The sequence below is a fragment of the Mya arenaria genome, chromosome 12 (assembly GCF_026914265.1).
Source record: "Mya arenaria isolate MELC-2E11 chromosome 12, ASM2691426v1".
Classification (NCBI taxonomy): Eukaryota; Metazoa; Mollusca; class Bivalvia; order Myida; family Myidae; genus Mya; species Mya arenaria.
In genome coordinates, this window is record NC_069133.1 from 9,258,939 (window position 1) to 9,278,880 (window position 19,942).

Below are 19,942 nucleotides of genomic sequence, written 5' to 3' on the forward strand. Positions count from 1 at the left end.
ATAACACTTGTCAGTCAATATGTTTCTTGGTCGAAGAAATAATCGTTACTCTGGCAATATCAATGGTCGGCGTTTGGAACTTCATGTACCGTTGGCAATGTGTAGGGCATGTTTGTTGAGAAATTATTTCACTTGGTTATTAAACTTCGTATACATTTAGCTTTTTAACCGCCGTTTATTTATAATATAAATTGACAGTTATGGCAATTTAACTTTCAGGTTTAATATAAATATATAGGTTATTAACACATTTATGTGATTTACATGTACTCTAATGAATTAAATATACATTCGAAGGTCACTTGTGCCCAGGGAAACCAGGCATGCGGGTTCTTGAACCAGTAGATAAGGCAAAGGATCCGCTAGTTTTGTACGACTGTGCAGTCGACAAACTGGCTAACCCTATGGAGTTCGTGATATTTTCCGACACACAGGCCTACCCAGCGTACATTCTCACCTTTTCAAGTGGATAGTCATCGGATGTTGTTTTGCCTTTGAAACGTTTCAATTGCCAGTGATAGTCGTGAAATGTGGAATTATTGAATATAATACTGATGTGACCATTGCGCACTTTTTTATAAATTGTGTTTTGGACAAGGGACCCTGTCGATGTAATTCTATAAGGATGTTTCATCACTTCATGGACAATTGTTTTGAATGTGAACTTTATGTCCAGTCACCTTAAAATGTATTTCAATAAAATAACACGCTAAAACATTTTTATACTTTTGAATGATTATGCTGTGATGTTATTAGAATAAGTATACAAATATTTTTTTAAAAGCAAAAACATATGTTCGTTAAGTGTTGGTCGCCCAACAATGCGTATTACGGTTGTAAGGCACATAAAGTGTAAGTGATTCATGAGTATGTAATGTATGTGTATTTTCTCTATCATAACGTTACTCTTATAATATGTATATTTTTAAAATGATTGTAATTAACCGGTGTTAAAATCATAATGCATTGTATTACAATGAGATGTTTTGTTATTGTTGTAACGTATTTGTATAACGAATATATTTTTTTGTGTTGTCATTTGTAGATTACAAGCTTGAAAAACACTGGTACTGTTTTCACCAGTTTAGAATTTGAAGTTAATTTAGCAGGATCATATAAATTATAAGGCTAGTTGTGAAGCATGAAGCCAGTACGCTACCAATGTACGCTCTCGACCTTTTTAAAATCGAAATCAGATAAAGTTTTGCCTCTGTCTGATAAAAAGTTTTTCTTCTTACAAGTTGACAGTTGACTATTTCTATGCCAAAAACGACAGCAGAATCAATCCAATGGATGCTGAGCGTGTTGCGTTCCTGCATAATTCAGTGTTAGAATAATTTTATAATTTTCTTAGGTAAGATAATGTGTATGTATACATTGAATATGTCTGTGTAATTATTTAAAGATTATTATCAGAGTTGTAAATTCTATACATGTTTTTGTTTTTTTTGTTTCACTTTTGGGTGGATATCATCTAATTATTTTTTTTCAAATTCATGTTTAAAACTGCACCCTTATAGATGGGCCGTTTTGACATTTTATGTCTTGGAATGAACCATTTTTGTGTACCTGTCTAAGAACTTGTTAAATAAGACTGCTGGCAAACGTTTGTAACTTCTTTAGCTACAAAACTTTCTAACGTAAATATGAAAAACTGTGATCTGTTGTTTTACAACCAGCCTATATCACTGGTTTCCAGATATTTACCCAAAGGTTAATTCCAAGACAAAAAATAGAGTTGTCAAAACGATCAATCTGTGAGAGTGCAGCTTTAAGAGAACACTATCATTTAATAATTGTTTACTTTTATGTTTAAGAATTGATTGTGTTTTCACGTATTAAACTATTATGTTGTGATTTATCATTAATTGATTTTTCTTGTGTGTACTAACCCACGCAATCCAGTTTGACCCATTTTCCGAGCATTTAATGTATTCCTATAACTGCTAGTGGACTATACTTACTTGTCTGTGTGGTCTGTATGCTTTGTCCAATCGGATAATACTATTTATCAAATTTGTTGTACATAAATTTTGGTGATTTGGCGTTGAGTGAATTGAAAGATTTAAACAGAGGCAGGATCAGTAGACAACATTTTATCCCAACACTTATCTGGAGCTGAGTGTCTGCGATATTCCAGGCTTTGTTTTGGTAAATGCATAATCCTAACCTTTAACCATTATATGCTGTTCGCTCATATTAGTTTTACATTGTATGGCTGTATTGTAATTGTGTTTTTCGCATTTGTAATCCATTGAGTGTAATGTGACTGAAAGGGGCATTTTGTTTTCGCATCTTGAAGCAATAAGTGGGCGAGAACCATGTACATCAAACTTAAGTTTAGCATTTAATTTTAAACACACGGCTTCGTTCTTTTTCCAGGTATTTCGGATCATTCCTTTTCTTTTTTTAAATATATTCCGTGTTCTTTCATAATAAGGTACTTAAATCTGTAATTTTTGGCTCTGTTTTGTTTTGTGTTTACTATATTTTGGCGATTTAAAGTCAAAAACCGTGCGCGATGACGCTTAACATAAAATCGACACATGGCATGGCCTTATGTTAAAGTCAACACTATTTCTGCTCGAGATAATCAGTTATTTGCTTCAAACCTACAACACTTTCTGAAACATTCGACGAGGATCAAGGTTTCCTGTCTGGGTCTGTGAGTGTGTGTGTTACGTATGTACGTTTGCCTCTCTAGTTCAGTGTTGTTTTCACCCTTGTCTTGTACCTCTAAACGGGGTTTATGTTTGATTTATTTGCTTGGTCCTGTTTGTTTTCATTAAATTTTTCAAACCTACTATGTTAGAGCACATTTTGCTATCCGTTTAAATTGTTATGTTTACTTTTTAATTATATTGAACGCATGTTTACTATCTGAGCAAATTACTTTGTTAAATCAAACTTTGTTCTTCATTACGTTGATTGAATTTCCATTTCATTTCCATCTGATGATTAAATCTCTGATGTGCACCTTAGTAAGAATGAATAAATTCATCTCCATTCATTTTATGTCGATTTTTTCATCGTTAAAATATGCATGCGCCATAGCATGTCGACTTTGCATCGAGTAGGATGTACGTCCGTTGCATTATAATGGTAATCAAACTGGTTGTTAAGATACCAAACACCAAACAGCTTGATTGTGTCATTGAAATCCAGGTATTAGCCAGGCAACACCCTTAATCGATTAAGGAGGGCAGGAGTTTTGAATAAAAGAGTAATGATTTGTTGTATAAAAATGAAAAACATCCTTCTTATTTTATATATGATTTTCATGTTTAATTTAAATGCACATAAAGGAATACTTTTTTATTTTTCAACCAGCTAAAACAAAACGCACACACATTACACTTTAGTGACACACTGGTAGGACCCAGGTCCTGGCATATAGATGCTTCTCTGGATGATGGCGACTAAGGTTGGCGCCGGAAGGGTTGGTTCGGGGACAAACTGGCAAGAAGTTCCGGGTGTGCAGCCGCAGTGGCCGTTCATAGTCTCCAAAGGCCAACAAGGCACTCCTTCAAGCTTGTAGTTTTCACATACACCTTCAAGTAAACATGTATAAACAATACATGGTCAATACAAGTAGAAAATATACAGACAGCTTTACTAAGTAATTGCATCTAAATGTGTATTGATCAAACAGGGGAAATGCGACCGAACATATCCACTGATCATGAACAATTTGTGATGCTTTTGTCCAAATTCCACTGTCAAAGTCTGTAGATGTTCGGGTACTCCATACAAATAGCAGTCATTCGCTTCGTTTGACGGCAGACTATTGGCGGCATTAGAAGTGTGAATATAGGCTACCTACCAGTGTCCATGTGTGTTGACTTAAACAACCTAAACGTGTCACTGCATGTGGATATAGGCTACCTACCCGTGATAATGTGCGTTGACATATACAACTTATACGTTTCCCTGCGTGTGGATATATGCTGCAGCGAGTCTTCCTATGCATATCACTTTGTGGATATAGGCTACCTACCCGTGTTCATGGTGTTGACATACACAACCTATACGTATCATTGCGTGTTGTTTTGGCTGCAGCGAGTCTACCTACGCAAACCACTATGTGGATATAGGCTACCGACCAGTGTCCATGTGTGTTGACAGAGACAACCTTTGCGTTTCACTGCGTGTGGATATAGGCTACCGACCAGTGTCCATGTGTGTTGACATAGCCAACCTATACCTATCCCTGCGTGTGGATATAGGCTGCAGCGCGTCTATCTACGCAAACCACTATGTGGATATAGGCTACCGACCAGTGTCCATGTGTGTTGATATAGCCAACCTATACGTATCCCTGCGTGTGGATATAGGCTGCAGCGAGTCTATCTACGCAAACCACTATGTGGATATAGGCTACCGACCCGTGTCCATGTGTGTTGATATAGCCAACCTATACGTATCCCTGCGTGTGGATATAGGCTGCAGCGAGTCTATCTACGCAAACCACTATGTGGATATAGGCTACCGACCCGTGTCCATGTGTGTTGACAGAGACAACCTTTGCGTTTCACTGCGTGTGGATATAGGCTACAGCGAGTCTATCTACGCAAACTACTATGTGAATATAGGCTACCTACCCGTGTCCATGTGTGTTGACAGAGACAACCTCTACGTTTCACTCCGTGTGGATATAGGCTGCAGCGAGTCTACTTATGCAAACCACTGTGTGAATATATGCTACCGACCAGCGTCCATGTGTGTTGACAGAGACAACCTCTACTTTCACTGCGTGTGGATATAGGCTGTAGCGAGTCTTCTTATGAAAACCACTGTGTGAATATAGGCTACCTACCCGTGTTCATGTGTGTTGGCACAGACAACCTATACGTGTCGCTACGTGTGGATATAGGCTGCAGCGAGTCTTTCTATGCAAAACACTTGGTTAATATAGGCTACCTACCAGTGTACATGTGTGTTGACATAGACAACCTATACGTGTCAATACGTGTAGATATAGGCTGCAGCGAGTCTTCCTATGAAAACCACTGTGTGAATATAGGCTACCTACCCGTGATCATGTGTGAGGACATATTAAACCTACAGTTGCCACTACGTGTGGAGCGAGTCTACCTACGCAAACCATTGTGTGGATATAGAATACCTACCCGTGTCCATGTTTGTTGATATAAACTACCTACTCGTGTCACTGCATGGATATAGGCATGAATAGTCTACCTTACCGCCGCCCCCCTTCTTGGGTATGCTGCAGCGAATATACATATACGTGTCACTCTGTGTTCATATCCAAACTACGTGTGTGGATTTAGGCTCTCTACATACCAGTATCCCTGTTAGTGGATATACGCTACATATCCGTATCAGATATAAGCTGCAGCGGTAGGGTGACTAGTTTGAGTCTACATACCCGTGTCACTATGTGTGGATATAGGCTGCAGCGGCAGGATGACTAGTTTGAGTCTACATACCCGTGTCACTATGTGTGGATATAGGCTGCAACGGCAGGATGGACTGGCGTTTCTTGCTCACCACCTCAAACTCTGGCTTGATGTAACAACATTGGCTGCTCGCACATTCGCTCTTCAGCTTACACACAGTCGCCTGTAGACAAGTTTAAAGAAGTTGGATAAAATATCATTATTCGCTTTGTGCAGAATTGGGGAGTGTTTTGTACTGTAAATACTTGTTCCAATATTTGTACCTAAAACTAAATGCTTTCATTTCCAGGTCACACATTCATTGTTATGTTTTTATATGTTATGTATGTTTGTTATTCATGTCGGAAAATAACTCATTGAGCTAATGTTTCTTGATAAGATATACCCGACTTTAAATAAAGATTATTGTATCTTGTATTGTTTTAGTGTATGTATTAACTATCAAATTCAAAATTTAACTAAAAACTAAAAAGGCATATGTCATGCAAAATTACAACGTTATTTCAATATACGCACGGTACTTATTGTTAGGTAATCTCGGCAACATAGTTCTATATAATTATCAGATCCGTTGAATGGCCAGCATATAATATTAATCCGAGAAAGTTAATGTCGACCGAGTCACTAGCCGTTAATGTTTCTAGGGTTAACACTATATGGTTTCATGGGGTCTGATATGAGGTTTATATTATCTCCATGGGGTCTGTTATGAGGATTATATGACCTATATGGGGTCTGATATGTATGTTCACATATCAAACGAATAGTTTGTGAAACATCTAGGATGATGTCAAGGTCAGAAGAAACAGCAGTTTATTGTAACATAAATAGAACAGCGATTGTTACACCGGTTACGTCTGCGACAGTCGGCACACCTCGGCCATCTCCGCTATAGGTAATTTTCCTATATATTCTATAGTCAATTAACCAATTTGCATGCCAGATTTCACTGATTTCTAGTCCTTCACGACCCAAAAACCATACATGGGGAGAAAGCTCCGCTTGTGGATTAAACATGAATCAACGTAAGAAAGAAAGTTACGTTTCTTCTAAAAAACATAAAAATGGTTGAACGGAGTCACTGTGTATTCGGTAAAATGACAATATCCGGTGTACGCAGACAAACAATGCGTTAAAAATGTTAACAATAACAACTAGATCAAGTACAAGTAGTTCCAGCATGTTCGGCGTGTTTCTTAAAGCACAAACCATTCAGCCTCCAAACCTATAATTATGGAAGGTAGCCAATTGTCTGAGATGGTATAAAACCATGCTTTGATTTACTGTCATGTGTCAAGTAAATGAAATAAGGCAACAATGTAACAATGAGTAAGCACTTCCGAATGGTGTTTTATTCTCTATACGACGAGCGACGACGTTGGTAAAATAGATAATACATATATTAATTCATTGTTAATTACCAACTTCAGAATGATTTCCAGTGAAGTACATTAATTAATAAATTATAAGATTACTAAGAGCAAAGTCCTTATACTTAACTACTAAAACGAAATTACTACGTGATCTACTTGCAAAGAAGTGAAATCTAAAGAATTCTGAAATTTTAAACCGTCCATATTCATCCAAGATTATTTCAGAAGAAAACGGCCGAGGTGCTTCGATTATATTAGTGCGTCTGCGAAATGCTTAGCGCCTTCAAAGACGGAAGTTCAACTATATTTAAATTATATTAATAAGGTTAGCGCCTACTGCGCCTAGACTAAACGCGAGGGCAGTATTAAAAGTATCACATGAAACATACCGGGATGACTTAAATTATGCTTATGAGAAAAAGAAACACCTCATTCAAACTGTTTGTACTATATTTTATTGTGTATGATTAAAAATTAGAAAAGAACGGTGGCATTTACAATATTTATCATTTAAGAGAATCGATGATTGATTATACAGCATTTCATGGTCACATTATGCTTAAAATATTGAAAATTCAATGTATGGTCAGAGCAAATTCACTGACATGCTTAGTAGCGCGTGTGACTTCCTCTACTGGCAATTACAGCAGCAAGACGACGTGCCATCGAACCGCACAAGTTACGTAGCAAATACCGAGGCATTCTGGCCCACTCCTGATGGAGCGCTGCTGTAAGTTCCTGGACGTTGGCAGGCTGACGTTGACGTTGACGTAACCGTCGTCCAAGGTAATCCCAGGCGTGTTCAATCGGATTGCAGGCTGGTGAACACGCCGGCCAAGGCAAGACGGCAATGTTATTGGCCTGTAAAAAGTTCATGGTGACACGTGCTGCTTGGGGTCGCGCGTTGTCTTGCTGGAATACCAGGCCCTGACGTTGGCGAAGCATAGGGACAACTACAGGACGTAATATCTGGTCAATGTAACACCTGGCTGTGAGGTTACCTTGGCAAACGACGAGTTGGGACTTAAATCTATGGTTGATAGCTGCCCAGACCATAACTCCGCCCCACCGTAACGGTTGTGCTGCAGAACGCAATTGTTAGCGTAGCGTTCATGACGTCGCGTCCATGGTTACCTACTACTACGCGTGACGTTGATTCAGCAGTCACAAATCTGTCACGTAGATGGCGTTGACGTACGTAATTATCCTGCCGTACTGACGTTGCACGGGGTCTGCCTGAACGTGGCCTATCGGCAAACGTTCCCGTGTCTCTGACAAGTCGAATGAGACGTAATATTGTCGAACGAGAGACGTTAAAACGTCTAGCGATTTGTTCTTGCGTTCGCCCACATTCAAGCATTGCCAAAACCCTGGCTCTCTCTTCACTATTTAACTTCGGCATCATCAGAAACTGGGTAATTGTCAAAAAAGACACGGATATATGGTTGTATGTCGACTAGCACATGTATCGGTGTAGAATTTTCTTGATAAAACCACATGGTTAAAACGCACGGAGTGCACGAGGAAATCGTGAGCAGGTACGTGAATTTAACAATTGGCTGAATAAAATCGTGCGAGTTTCGGTTGGTTGGATTTGTTGGTCAGAATACATGTACATTTTGGACGTTTGCATATAAATGTAAACTTGGCAACAAAATAAACGCCACTTTTCGATGAGGCGTTTCTTTTTCTCGTCAGTAGAAAATATAGAAAAAATGCCAGGGCAAAATTTTCGAAGATCAGCCCGCATTATCATCCTATACCGCACTGTAACCCTCTGACTTCGTGTAATTGACAATACGCTACTAATGGCCCGCCATATTGGATTTTTATGTGTAAATTATGATATATATAACTGGCACTGCAACCTTAAAGGACACTTATTATTATACTTCGCTTATTTAGAACATACGAAAGTGGCAATACGCTACGAATTCAGGATTTACTGTTAGTATTTAACTTAAAAGTCTGTATCAACTAAGCGCTTTGTTTATCAGCAAACAATTGTTGCAAAAATCGCAGCAATACTATTTTGACTTGATTTCATGTCAATGATAATCGAATACTATAAAATTATTCAGTTTTTTTCGGTAAAATGGAAGAGTATCGGCTTCGCCTCTGTCGACAGTATTTACCTCATAAAATTTCAATTACTCGTGTTATGGGTGCAGTAACTATCACTACGATATCATCAACAACATTAAAGTATGCATCCAGGTATAAATGTGAACTAGATTGTACACGTTTACGCTGTGCGACAAAACAGTGATTATCTTCGGTCAAATGTTGAGTGGATTAATTTAGTGGTTGCACGTGTAATATTTAATCGATCATTTGCTAATTGATAATTGTGGTGTGTTTGTGGTTGTGTTTCCACGTATCTCGTCCGATGCCGTTTGGGGCACTTACCTTGTACCTATAAACAGGGTTAATATTTGAATGTTTGTCTACTTGGCTTAAGTCCCTTATTACAGGATTAAGCTATGTTCACTATTTTTGTTTTTCAATAATTTGGGTAATATTTACTTTTTTAGTGTTTTTTTATACTTAAGATAGGAATGACCTTTATGATAATCACAATTAACAATTTTTCATTGATCAAAAATCAATTTAAGTATCTATTTTGGCTAATTGAAATAAGCTACTCAAGCCTGTTAAGCTAAGAGGAAGTTTCGAGATATTGGGGCCCAACCTACTGTATATTTGATGCGTGATTTATAGACGAGCGTTTTATTTCAATTTTGCTTTAGCTTTCTGTTTTAAAACCAACATTTTATTAAAGTGTCTTTATCATAAAGGCAAACATAACTAACCTATGCCACAATTTTTGTAGTGAATTGCTTACTTATCTAAACGCTTAGCAACTGTTGAATATATATATATATATGCTGATATTATATTATATAGTTTCCTTTGATTTAAAAATCGCCTACCTGAGCAATTGCCATAGCAAGCGCAAATATATAACACACAATTAATACACGCATATTTGGCTTTGTTGTATTCCAGTATAAAGTGAAATATTATTTCGTTTCGTACAGCATATTATCTCTAAATGTACCGGTTTGGCATTGATAAGAACACTGAGATAAGGACTTTAAAGCATTCACGTAGGTCATCTGAAATTGTCAACATAGTTTTAGGATACGACCGAGTAAATGCCATATAATCGCATTTCAAAAGACCAGAGCAGCTCTTACCTGTGTAACATCCTGTCTGTGCACAACCTTACAATGCTTATACTATTTGGGGCCGATGGATGAATTTCCCATGACGCCCCCCCCCCCCCCCCTATATAACAACATGCCGTACTGACAATAGTGTGCATTGTACGTTATGTCCATCATGTGGTTTGTTTTATCCCAACATATGGCCCTTTCTGTCCCGGCTCATGTTCCGTTATGTGTCTGGTCCTCTTTGTTTCCTTGGGCAATTTTATTTACAAAACAACAACAACATAAAGCCACCACAGGGACAACATTTTATATATTAACAGTTGCTACGTTTGTTTAAAGAACGTTGCTAGTTTTATAATATATTAAGTGCGTTTGTGTTGTAACTAAACTACATGTAGTTTCAGTTTTGGTTTAAATGTTTTGCTACTGAGCTTGTTTCTGTAGCTTTTTGCATAAATATTGACGAGTTTTTCGATTTTGAAACCTGTATCAAAGGTTTAACTTGTAGTGACACAGGTATGATTTTGTGTACAATTTCTGGAGCTTCTGCATGTAGCCATTACTTCTCAGTTGCTTCAAAACAATGATACACCAGATGGTCGTTGACCTGTTATAACAAAATGGTGTTTCAATACACGGGTTGGATTCTTATATAACTTTATAGTGTATTGAAATATTAACACTACGAGTGTTGATCCAAAATAAACGGGATTGTCCCTATATTTCCTTTATTTTACAAAATATTTTTATAAAAAATTCTGAATACACTCTTTTATCTACGGCAAAGATACTTATGAAATTAGTTTTATTGCAGATCTATGTTATTCCATATTATTAATCACTATAGCAACCAAGTGACGTAATACCGGGGACGCTGTCTTTAACAACTTATATCATAAAATGTGGAAGTCATTTTCTTCATAATAATGAGAGATATTTTAGCGCCAAATTGCACGACTAACGTTAAACGTATTTTACGTCATTTGACAAATTTTCAACGTCATTGTTGTTTCCGTTTAGAAACAACAGCAATTCAAGCATAACTACCTGTTTAAAATTATGGCGACAAAAAATCCGATAGAAACTCGCGCTGTCATTACATTTTGCTGTCAGCTTGGTTATTCGCCGACGAAAACCTATGAAATGATACAGAAGACGTCTGCAGGACTGAAGATATCTAGGACTCGGGTTTTTGATTGGCATCGGCGCTTTTGTGACGGCAGATCGTCTGTGGAAGATGAAAAGGGGCGTGGTCGTAAGAGTTCCGTAGACGCAACGTTAGTGGCATCTGTAAAGGACGTCATATACAGAGATAGGCGGACAACAATACGAGATGTTTGTAACATAACTGGTTATAGTTTAGGTACAGTCCAGAGAGTTATTACTGAACAACTGAACATGAAAAAGGTCAGTGCAAGGTTGATATCCCGCCTATTAACAGATGAACACCGGACAAAACGGATTAATGCCTCCAGGAGGTTTTTACAACGTTATCGACGGGAAGGGGAGGCTATCTTGAACCACATTATCACCTGTGACGAGACCTGGTTTTACCTGTTTGATCCTGAGACTAAGGAGCAGTCTCGTCAATGGAAGACTCCGGGATCACCGACACCTAAGAAGGCCAAAGTTACCAGAACAACAGGCAAGCAAATGTACATTTTCTTTGCCGACAGCCATGGGATGATTCTACAACACACAGTGCTGATTGGACAGACGGTTAATGCTGCTTACTATTGGAAAGGTTCGTTGAAAATTAAAAATATAAAAAATATTTCTTAAATAATGGTATGGTCAATATTTAAAACAAATCATAACACAATATTTTAATATTATAATTATAGGCACTCAATATGAAAGTAGTCAAATAGATAGTAGATTTTAAAATTATTCCAAGACATTGATGTTTTCTGTATTCAGGCTCTGCGCATAGATTTGCCACGTGCGTTGATAAAGGGGCCCCACGTTACCATGGATAATATAGTGTTACACCAGGGCAATGCCCCCGCTCATACGGCAGAATCCAGCAGGTTGGAGATAAATATATTTGGCTGCGATTCAGTGGAACACCCTCCTTATACTCCGGACTTAGCTCCGATGGATTTTCGTGTATTCCCAGTGGTAAAGGCTGCCTTAAAGGGTACCAGATTTGATACTTTTGTTGAACTGCCACATGCAGTGTATCGTGTTGTTTCGGATTTAGATACTCAGTGGTATAAAGACATGTTTGACCAATGGATCTCAAGGCATCAAAAATGCATTTCCGTCAAGGGAGATTATATTGAAAAATGATTAATGAAACCACCTGTTACACGACGCCGGACGACGTCATTTGTGAACGTTCACTGTTCCCGCATGTTGCTGGTATACATTATGTTTATTAACGTAATATGAATATTTATTGTTATATTGTTTTGAAATTATCAGATATAATCCAGTAAAGATTGTTTATACAACTGTACGAATTTCTTTACCCTCACACTTATATTAAAAAAGGAATTACCTCAATCCCGTTAATTCTGGATCACCCCTCACATACCTACCTTTCAAATAAAATAAGCAGAATTTGGTATTGAAAACAAAAAAAAGACTCGAAATGAAGAAAAGTTTTAAACCACTAGTTTTGATGAAAACGACAATAAAGGCGGCACTCTAACATAACGTAGTATAAAATAAGTGTGTGCTTGTGTGCTTACAGATACAAAAAAATGCACAAAATTGTTCGTACGCCTTAATTAGAATTTAATATGTATGTATTGATTTGTACTCTATGTGAAAAAATAAATGAGAAAATAGAAATATTTCTTGAAAATACAATATTTTATAATTGTTCAAACACTCAATGAGAGAATTTGCCTTTATATACAATATGAACATTTTCTATTACATTCTTCAAAAACCCTCAGGAACTTTCTCTCAGAAGCTTTCTCTTAAATTCTTTAGGAATATTTTTTATTCCGAATCATCATACATGAACTAAAATAAAATAAAAAGTAAATTATTAAACAATAAAGTACTAATTAAGTACTAAATTACATATACATGTAACACTTCATTTTTTCAAGAAAGAAAAGGTTCTATTTACTAAGACTTTCTTTATAAAAACATGTTATAGCAATGGATAAGGAGAACTGGAATAACGCATAAAATAATAATATTATATCTTGTGACGTTAATATCATTTGCATGAAAACATAAATCAACATATGTTCATTAAGCAGGAACGAAATATAAACGGGGTAGTGCATCAGGAATTAAACTGAAGTGCTTACCTTAGCCTTAGAATTTAAGAAAGTGTACATAATCTAATCACTCGCAATCATCCCTTTATATTTAATGTCAAGATAATGTTTCTACACCACCTAATTCCATCACAGCAACCTTTGCTGTTGTTTTGCAATGTGTGTAAGAAACTGAGGGTATCGTGATTACTGCAGTCAAGAATTGGTGAACATTAAGAAGTCGAATAAAATTTAAAAAAATAAATTAATAGGGAGAACAAGAGCAAGACACTCTTTATCTATTGTAGAGTAATTTAATTGATGTCAGTTTAATCCCTTAGAAAATAACAACCAAGATCTTCAACCACGTTGCTGTCCCCTTGTATCAATTCCGCACCTGCACCAAATCCACTCACATCTACATCCAACGATTCCGATTTGTCAAAATTAGGTGACAAAAGAACTGTTGTATGGACTATGGGTTTCACTCTATCAAAAGCATTTTGACATTTGTCATTCCAAATGAACATAGATCCTTGTTTTATAAAGTAATCTAAGGTTCTGCAATAACTGAAAAGTTATTACAGAATTTCCGATAATATCCAGCAAGAAATCGCATCAGTTGTCTTTTAAATATTGGCGCAGGAAAATCAGATAATTAAATCTTTGACATTTTCATCTACATGTTAGACCCGAACCTGTTTCAAAACTTGCCTTATAAAGTAACAATAGCATTATAAAATTCACTATTTGCAAAATGGATGTTCAACTTGGTTCATTGAGTCGATCGAAGTTTAATGTGTGTGCGTTTTGTTTAAGCTGGTTGAAGAATGAAACAATAGTATTTCCTCAAGTGCATTTTGAAGGTCAGAAATAATATAAGAGGTATATATTTGTCTTTTTTCATTACTGCAATATTTCTCTTAATAGGCACAGCCCCTAGTAGGCGGAGCTATAGGATTCTCTGGTTACTGGCCGCTGTACATATAATTTGTTAATAAAGGTATAGAGACCAAGACGGTGTTGCTTCTTTCTTTCCCAGTAGAATATATTACAAAACGTAACAAACGTTACAGGTACTATAAAACCAGTTTTTATTTTTTTCCAAACTCCTCATCCCTTCCCTCCCAAATCGATTTTGGGTGTTGCTCAGCTGACACCTCATTCCAATGACACAAGCAAGTTGTTTGGTGTTTGGTAGCTCGGCAATCAGTTAAATAACCATTATAATGCAACGAACATACATCGTTTTCCTCGACATGCTATAGCACATGTATATCTTAACGATAAAAACGTTTAAATGAATGGAGATGAATTTATTCATTCTTACCAAGGTCAACACATGCACAGCAGAGACTTAATCATCAGATGGAAATGTAATAAAAATCGAATCAACGTAATGAAGTACAAAATTTGGTTTAACAAAGTTATTTGCTCAGATTCTAAACATGCATTCAATATAGCTTAAAAGAAGATATAGCAATTTAAACGGAAAGCGAAATGTGCTCTGAAATAGTAGGTTGAAATAACTCGATGAAAAACAAAGGAGCAAGCCAATTATTCAAATATAAACCCGGTTAAGAGGTACAAGGCAAACGACACTAAAAGAGGGACACAAACGTTAACACACGCACGCACACACACCCATACACGCATGCACGCAAGTACACACACACACACACACACACATACACACTGACCCAGACGGGAAACTTTGTGTAGGTTTGCAGCAAATAACTGATTATCTCGAGCAGGCATAGTGTTTGCAATTAAAATTTAAATTTAAGTTTTCTGTACATGGTTCTCTCCCACTTCAAGATGCGAAAAAAAAATCCCCTTTCAGTGATATAACTCTCAATGGATTACAAATGCAAAAAACATGATTACAATACAGCCATACAATTTTAAGCTTATATGCGCGAATAGTATGTTATGGTAAAAGGTTATTGTTATGCACATACCAAGAAAAGCCTGGAATGTCGCTGACACTCGGCTCATATAGTCGATAAATTCATACTTTAACCAGATAAGTGTTGGGATAATATATTGGCTATTGGTCCTGCCTCTATTTAAATCTTACAATTCACTTGATCATAATCACGCCGAATGACCAGAATACATGAACAGCAAATTTGAAAAATACTGCCATCCGATTAGACAAAATATGATTCGAACACACACAAATTTATGGATAGTCCGTCAGCAGTTATACAAATAAATTTAAATGCTCGTAAAATGGGTCGAATTCGAATGGGTGGGTTGAAACATACATACACATAAATTCATCTTATGATATTTCACAACATAATATTTTTCTACTAAACACATTCTTTTTGATTGGTAGTATTCTCTTAAACAAATACTTAAAATGATCATTAGATGATATACACCGAAAGTGAAACTATAAGCAACAATAAACATGCATATAATTTACAACTCGGATTATAAACAATCTCACATAGATACACAGACATATTCAATGTATATATAAACATTATTTTTTGAAAAGAAAATTATAAAAAAAAATCTTATACTAATTGGCTGGAATCAGCTGTCGTTTTTGTCATACTGAACTGGTATCAGACAGAATCAGAACTTTATTTATTTTATTTTGATTTTAAAATTTAGGTCGAGAGCTTACATTGGTAGCGAACTGGCTTCGTTATTTACAACTCGCTTTATAACTTATATGATCCTGCTATATTAACTTAAAATTCTAAATTGTGAAAGCAGTTCCAGTGATTTTCAAGCTTGTAATCTTCAGATAACAACAGAACATATTATTTATACAAATACATTGCAACATTAACAAAACATATCATTGTTATATAATGCATTATGATTTAAACATCGGTTAATTACAAGCACTTTAAAAATATACATACTATAAGAGTAACGTTATGGTAGAGAAAATGCACATACATTACATACTCATGAATCACTTACACTGCATGTGTCTAACAACCGTTATCAGCTTTTTTGGGCGACCAACACTTTACGAAAACATGTTTTTACTTTTGAATATACTAATAAACTTATTCTGATTAACATCACAGCGCAATCATTCAAAAGTATAAAAATGTGTAAGCATGTTATTAAATTGAATAACGTTTTAAAGGTCTGAACCTAAAGTACAAATTCGAAACAATTGTCCATAAACTGATAACTCACAGACAATACAAATTCATAAATGACCTACAATACATGTGATTTATAACCGTTATCAGCATTTTTAGGCGACCAATACTATACGAAAATCTTTATATAAATATGGTTTTTTTTAAATTTGAATAAACTAGTAAACTTATTCCGATTAAAAAATCACAGCATGCTCATTCAAAAGTATTAAAATGAGTAAACAAGTTATTTAATTGAATATAATTTTAAATGGGTCTGTACATAGAGTACACATTCGGAACAATTTTACATCAACTTATAAATCAGACATTAAGAATCACGTCTAGAGTGTTTCAAGTCCAAAACACAATGAAATAAAACATGTGCAACACTAGTATTACATTCAATAAGTTGTTTCCCATTTATTGACTATGGTTACTGAAACAACATCCGATGATTATCCACTTGAAAATGTGAGAAGGTACGCTGGGTAGGCCTGCGTGTCGGAAAATATCACGAACTCCATAGGGTTAGCCAGCTTGTCGACTGCGCAGTCGTACATAACTAGCGGATCCTTTGCCTTATCTACTGGTTGAAGAACCCGCAAGCCTTGCTTCCCTGGGCACAAGTGACCTTCGAATATATATTTAATTCATTAGAGTACATGTGAATCACGCACGCACGCACGCACACGCACACGCACACGCACACGCACACACACACACACACATATATATATACACACACACAAAGAACGGCTGTTAAAGGGCTAAATGTATACGGAGGTATATCCAAGTTCAATTCATCTTTCAACATGCATGCCCTACACGTTGCCTGTTGTATATGAAGTTTCAAACGACGACCATTGATATTGACAGAGTAATGATTTTATCTTCGACCAAGAAACATATTGACTGACAAGTGGGTATATCAACGACGGTTCATGTTTCTGTTTTCTCTAGTTCACTCGCAAAGGCCACAATCAAAGGTCTGTTCATGTTTCTGTTCACTTGCAAAGGGCACACTCGAAAACTCCTATTTCATTTTCTATTCAGCTGTACTATACATTAGATTTTGCGTTTATTCTTGTCCTTTGTAATGGAATATATTATTTTAAAAAGAAATAGAGAGTATCGACAACATAACGCATGAAAAAGCTGTTTTCAACAATATTGAAAACAGCACATTCTTACCCGTTAAAGCTTTGACCAAAAACACATAACCTTTTTTCCCTATTCCTGCACCGGTCATCCAAGATCTAGCCGAATACGAGGCATCACTGGCAAAGTAAACGCCCTGTCCGAACCACGGTTTACCGGCTTAAAAGAAAAGAAAAACATGTTTATATTAATTTGGCAATGGTGACTTGACTTTGTTACAGCCCATGTCATCAACATTAATGCAGCAATAGATCAATTTCAATCAGATTAGAAGGTAATACATCAGAACATCGAGTAAAGCATACACAATAAATGGATAGGTACTTAAAAAAGCCTACCATTATCACCAGCATAACTTCGGTTAAACCCATGACAGATAATCATATCCATGGCAGTCTCATTAGTTCCATGCCATAGCTCTCTTTCTAACGGCATATTTGGTGGGAGGATTGGCTTTTGCTTAATCAGAAAGCTTTTCTTTGCTTGGTATTGTTGATACAAAGCCTTGTTTTGTATGCGTTCAATCTGTCATCATTTACACAGTAAATTTAAATAAGCAAGTATTTATAATACAATGTATAGTTTCAAAGACGACACGCAGAAGCTATCTTTACCTAAGCTATATGGTGCAAATAAAATTCATACCTAAGAAGATTGGTTTTCTCGCATTTTCAGGATAAATCATTTCCTTGTACGCTCAAGTATTTCCAATACTTTTTTAGAATTTCCTTTATTACAATGACCAAAACATGCTGGTTATAAACAATCCCAGAATGCTAGGGTAAAAAGCAGTTTATACTATTTACTTTATTATTTACTCGCTATTAGTTACAAAGATATTGAAGCCCAATCGTGAACTCAAACTGTAGTGACTGCGCTATAATGTCAGCTTTTCTAACAGATATCATTATATAAAGCTGAATTAAATCGTCTGTGTATATTAATGCATTTGTTGAAAATGCTTTTGACGGAAAAGATATGTAAAACCCTCCAGCTATTCTTCCAAAATCAATAAACGTTTAATTCAACAACTATTCGTGTCACCATTTACGCTGCAAATAAACCTACCTTGACAACTTTAATGGAATTTTTATCGTATCTGTGTCCCGGACTATTGGCACATTGACCGTTCTTCACCTGAATTAAAAAAGGAAGCATTAAATTTAAATTCAAACAATTTAATGCTATGAGCATGTACTATTATTCATATCTACAAGTGTTATACAAAAATACGTGGACTGACTGTAAAAACCATTCAAGCTATGTATTTCTTAGTTTCATCTGCAAAAGGTATAAAGTGTTGCTTGAAAAAAAAATGCTGGTTTATTGTAGAACTTCAAAAATAGACATTTGTTTTAAGTCATCCAGGGTACAACTTCGGTTTTGACGTTGAGATCAGACAACGTTCATGACGATTTAAAAGATTCGTCAGTGTTTCATAAAATAATATCCACTTTAGAGACTTCTGCGTCTTTCGTTTTATTTTTAAAAAGTTCAATTGAATACAAGTACAAAGAAAATTAAACGACTAATATTGATTGACGGAAGACATGGGTATGCGTTTTTTTCTGAAATGAAAAATCAAACGTCAGGGAAACATACAGCATTTAAAAAACCTATTTAGGAGCTCGTATTGAATATTGTTCAAGTCCCGTTACAAATATCGATCTCTCAATTTATATCCTATGTATGAAAAATGTGACATATGAATTGACGTCACAAACTTCGGCCGAAACATTTACCCTTTACCGCACTTGACCGTCATAATATAATATATACCCGATACAAAGTGTTTACGCCAAACGAAACGTTGGTGTATCAACTCAGCTATTGTTCCCTTTTATTTAATGTTCGTAATACTATAATTCATAAATACTTATGTTACTAGACATGTCAATCAGTGCATCGATGACGCCAGGGACTTGATGTCACAGCTTAATGAGTGTTTACATTAAAACCCTAAACTTGCAAATTCTAGGCGATTACTAACAACCGGTTAAAGAAGTAATGTTACCGTAACAGCAGTTCATTTCCCGTGAAATTTGAAGATCACAATAGGATACAGTGTTAAAAATACCATAAGTACTGCAAAATCCGACGTATTCTGGCGTGCTTCGCAGGAGGTCTTATATCCCATTTTTGCTTAGTCATACGTTCGTGCGCAATGTGAATTTATTAACGCTAGTTCATTATTTTGTAAAACAATATGTGTAATATATTAATTAACCACAACAGTTGATACATTAGACTAGTTATGTGTTATTCCTTTTTCACTCCTTATGTTGTACTTTAGCGTTGAGTGTCTCGTTTAGAGATGTTTGGCTTCGACTCTTGTGCATTTAAAATAAAACTCATAGTAAACATAATTATTGACTTTTGTTGTTTCCACTGTATTATCAAAACAACATATTGACGCATTCATATCAAGTTTGTATGCAACAATATATCTACCAACTCTATGTTCGCACGAAATGA

At 36.0% G+C, this 19,942-nt stretch overlaps 3 protein-coding genes across 4 annotated transcripts in view; 1 reads left to right on the plus strand and 2 right to left on the minus strand.

Annotated features, from left to right (window-relative positions):
• Positions 1 to 3,010, plus strand: part of LOC128211217 (protein mono-ADP-ribosyltransferase PARP14-like) — a 41,420-nt gene extending 38,410 nt beyond the window's left edge. For both annotated transcript variants that reach the window (XM_052915747.1, XM_052915748.1), the window contains exon 31: positions 298 to 3,010. In XM_052915747.1, coding sequence (XP_052771707.1) covers positions 298 to 473 — 176 coding nt within the window. In that variant the 3' untranslated portion in view covers positions 474 to 3,010. The remainder of the gene's footprint in view (positions 1 to 297) is intronic.
• Positions 3,011 to 3,288: 278 nt separating this feature from the next.
• Positions 3,289 to 9,840, minus strand: LOC128210196 (uncharacterized). Its single transcript, XM_052914375.1, has 3 exons — positions 9,727 to 9,840; positions 5,451 to 5,583; positions 3,289 to 3,551 (listed from the first exon to the last, which is right to left on the minus strand). The coding sequence occupies exons 1-3, from the start codon at positions 9,778 to 9,780 to the stop codon at positions 3,352 to 3,354; spliced, it is 387 nt and encodes a 128-aa protein (XP_052770335.1). The 5' UTR covers positions 9,781 to 9,840; the 3' UTR covers positions 3,289 to 3,351.
• A 6,089-nt stretch (positions 9,841 to 15,929) lies between these two features.
• LOC128212551 (protein mono-ADP-ribosyltransferase PARP15-like) lies at positions 15,930 to 17,965 on the minus strand. Its single transcript, XM_052918043.1, has 3 exons — positions 17,806 to 17,965; positions 17,501 to 17,626; positions 15,930 to 16,940 (listed from the first exon to the last, which is right to left on the minus strand). The coding sequence occupies exons 1-3, from the start codon at positions 17,900 to 17,902 to the stop codon at positions 16,765 to 16,767; spliced, it is 399 nt and encodes a 132-aa protein (XP_052774003.1). The 5' UTR covers positions 17,903 to 17,965; the 3' UTR covers positions 15,930 to 16,764.
• Positions 17,966 to 19,942: the final 1,977 nt, after the last annotated feature.

What these genes read in the sequence shown, in the direction of transcription:
- LOC128210196 (XM_052914375.1), bottom strand. Translation starts at nt 9,780, where the DNA reads ATGCGTGTATTAATTGTGTGTTATATATTTGCGCTTGCTATGGCAATT. An exon ending in TTGCTATGGCAATTGCTCAG is followed by an intron (nt 5,584 to 9,726) that starts GTAGGCGATTTT and finishes ACTTGTCTACAG; the next exon opens with GCGACTGTGTGTAAGCTGAA. An exon ending in ATCCACACATAGTGACACGG is followed by an intron (nt 3,552 to 5,450) that starts GTATGTAGACTC and finishes GTTTACTTGAAG; the next exon opens with GTGTATGTGAAAACTACAAG.
- LOC128212551 (XM_052918043.1), bottom strand. Translation starts at nt 17,902, where the DNA reads ATGCCGTTAGAAAGAGAGCTATGGCATGGAACTAATGAGACTGCCATG. An exon ending in AAGTTATGCTGGTGATAATG is followed by an intron (nt 17,627 to 17,805) that starts GTAGGCTTTTTT and finishes TTTTCTTTTAAG; the next exon opens with CCGGTAAACCGTGGTTCGGA. An exon ending in TTTGGTCAAAGCTTTAACGG is followed by an intron (nt 16,941 to 17,500) that starts GTAAGAATGTGC and finishes ATATATTCGAAG; the next exon opens with GTCACTTGTGCCCAGGGAAG.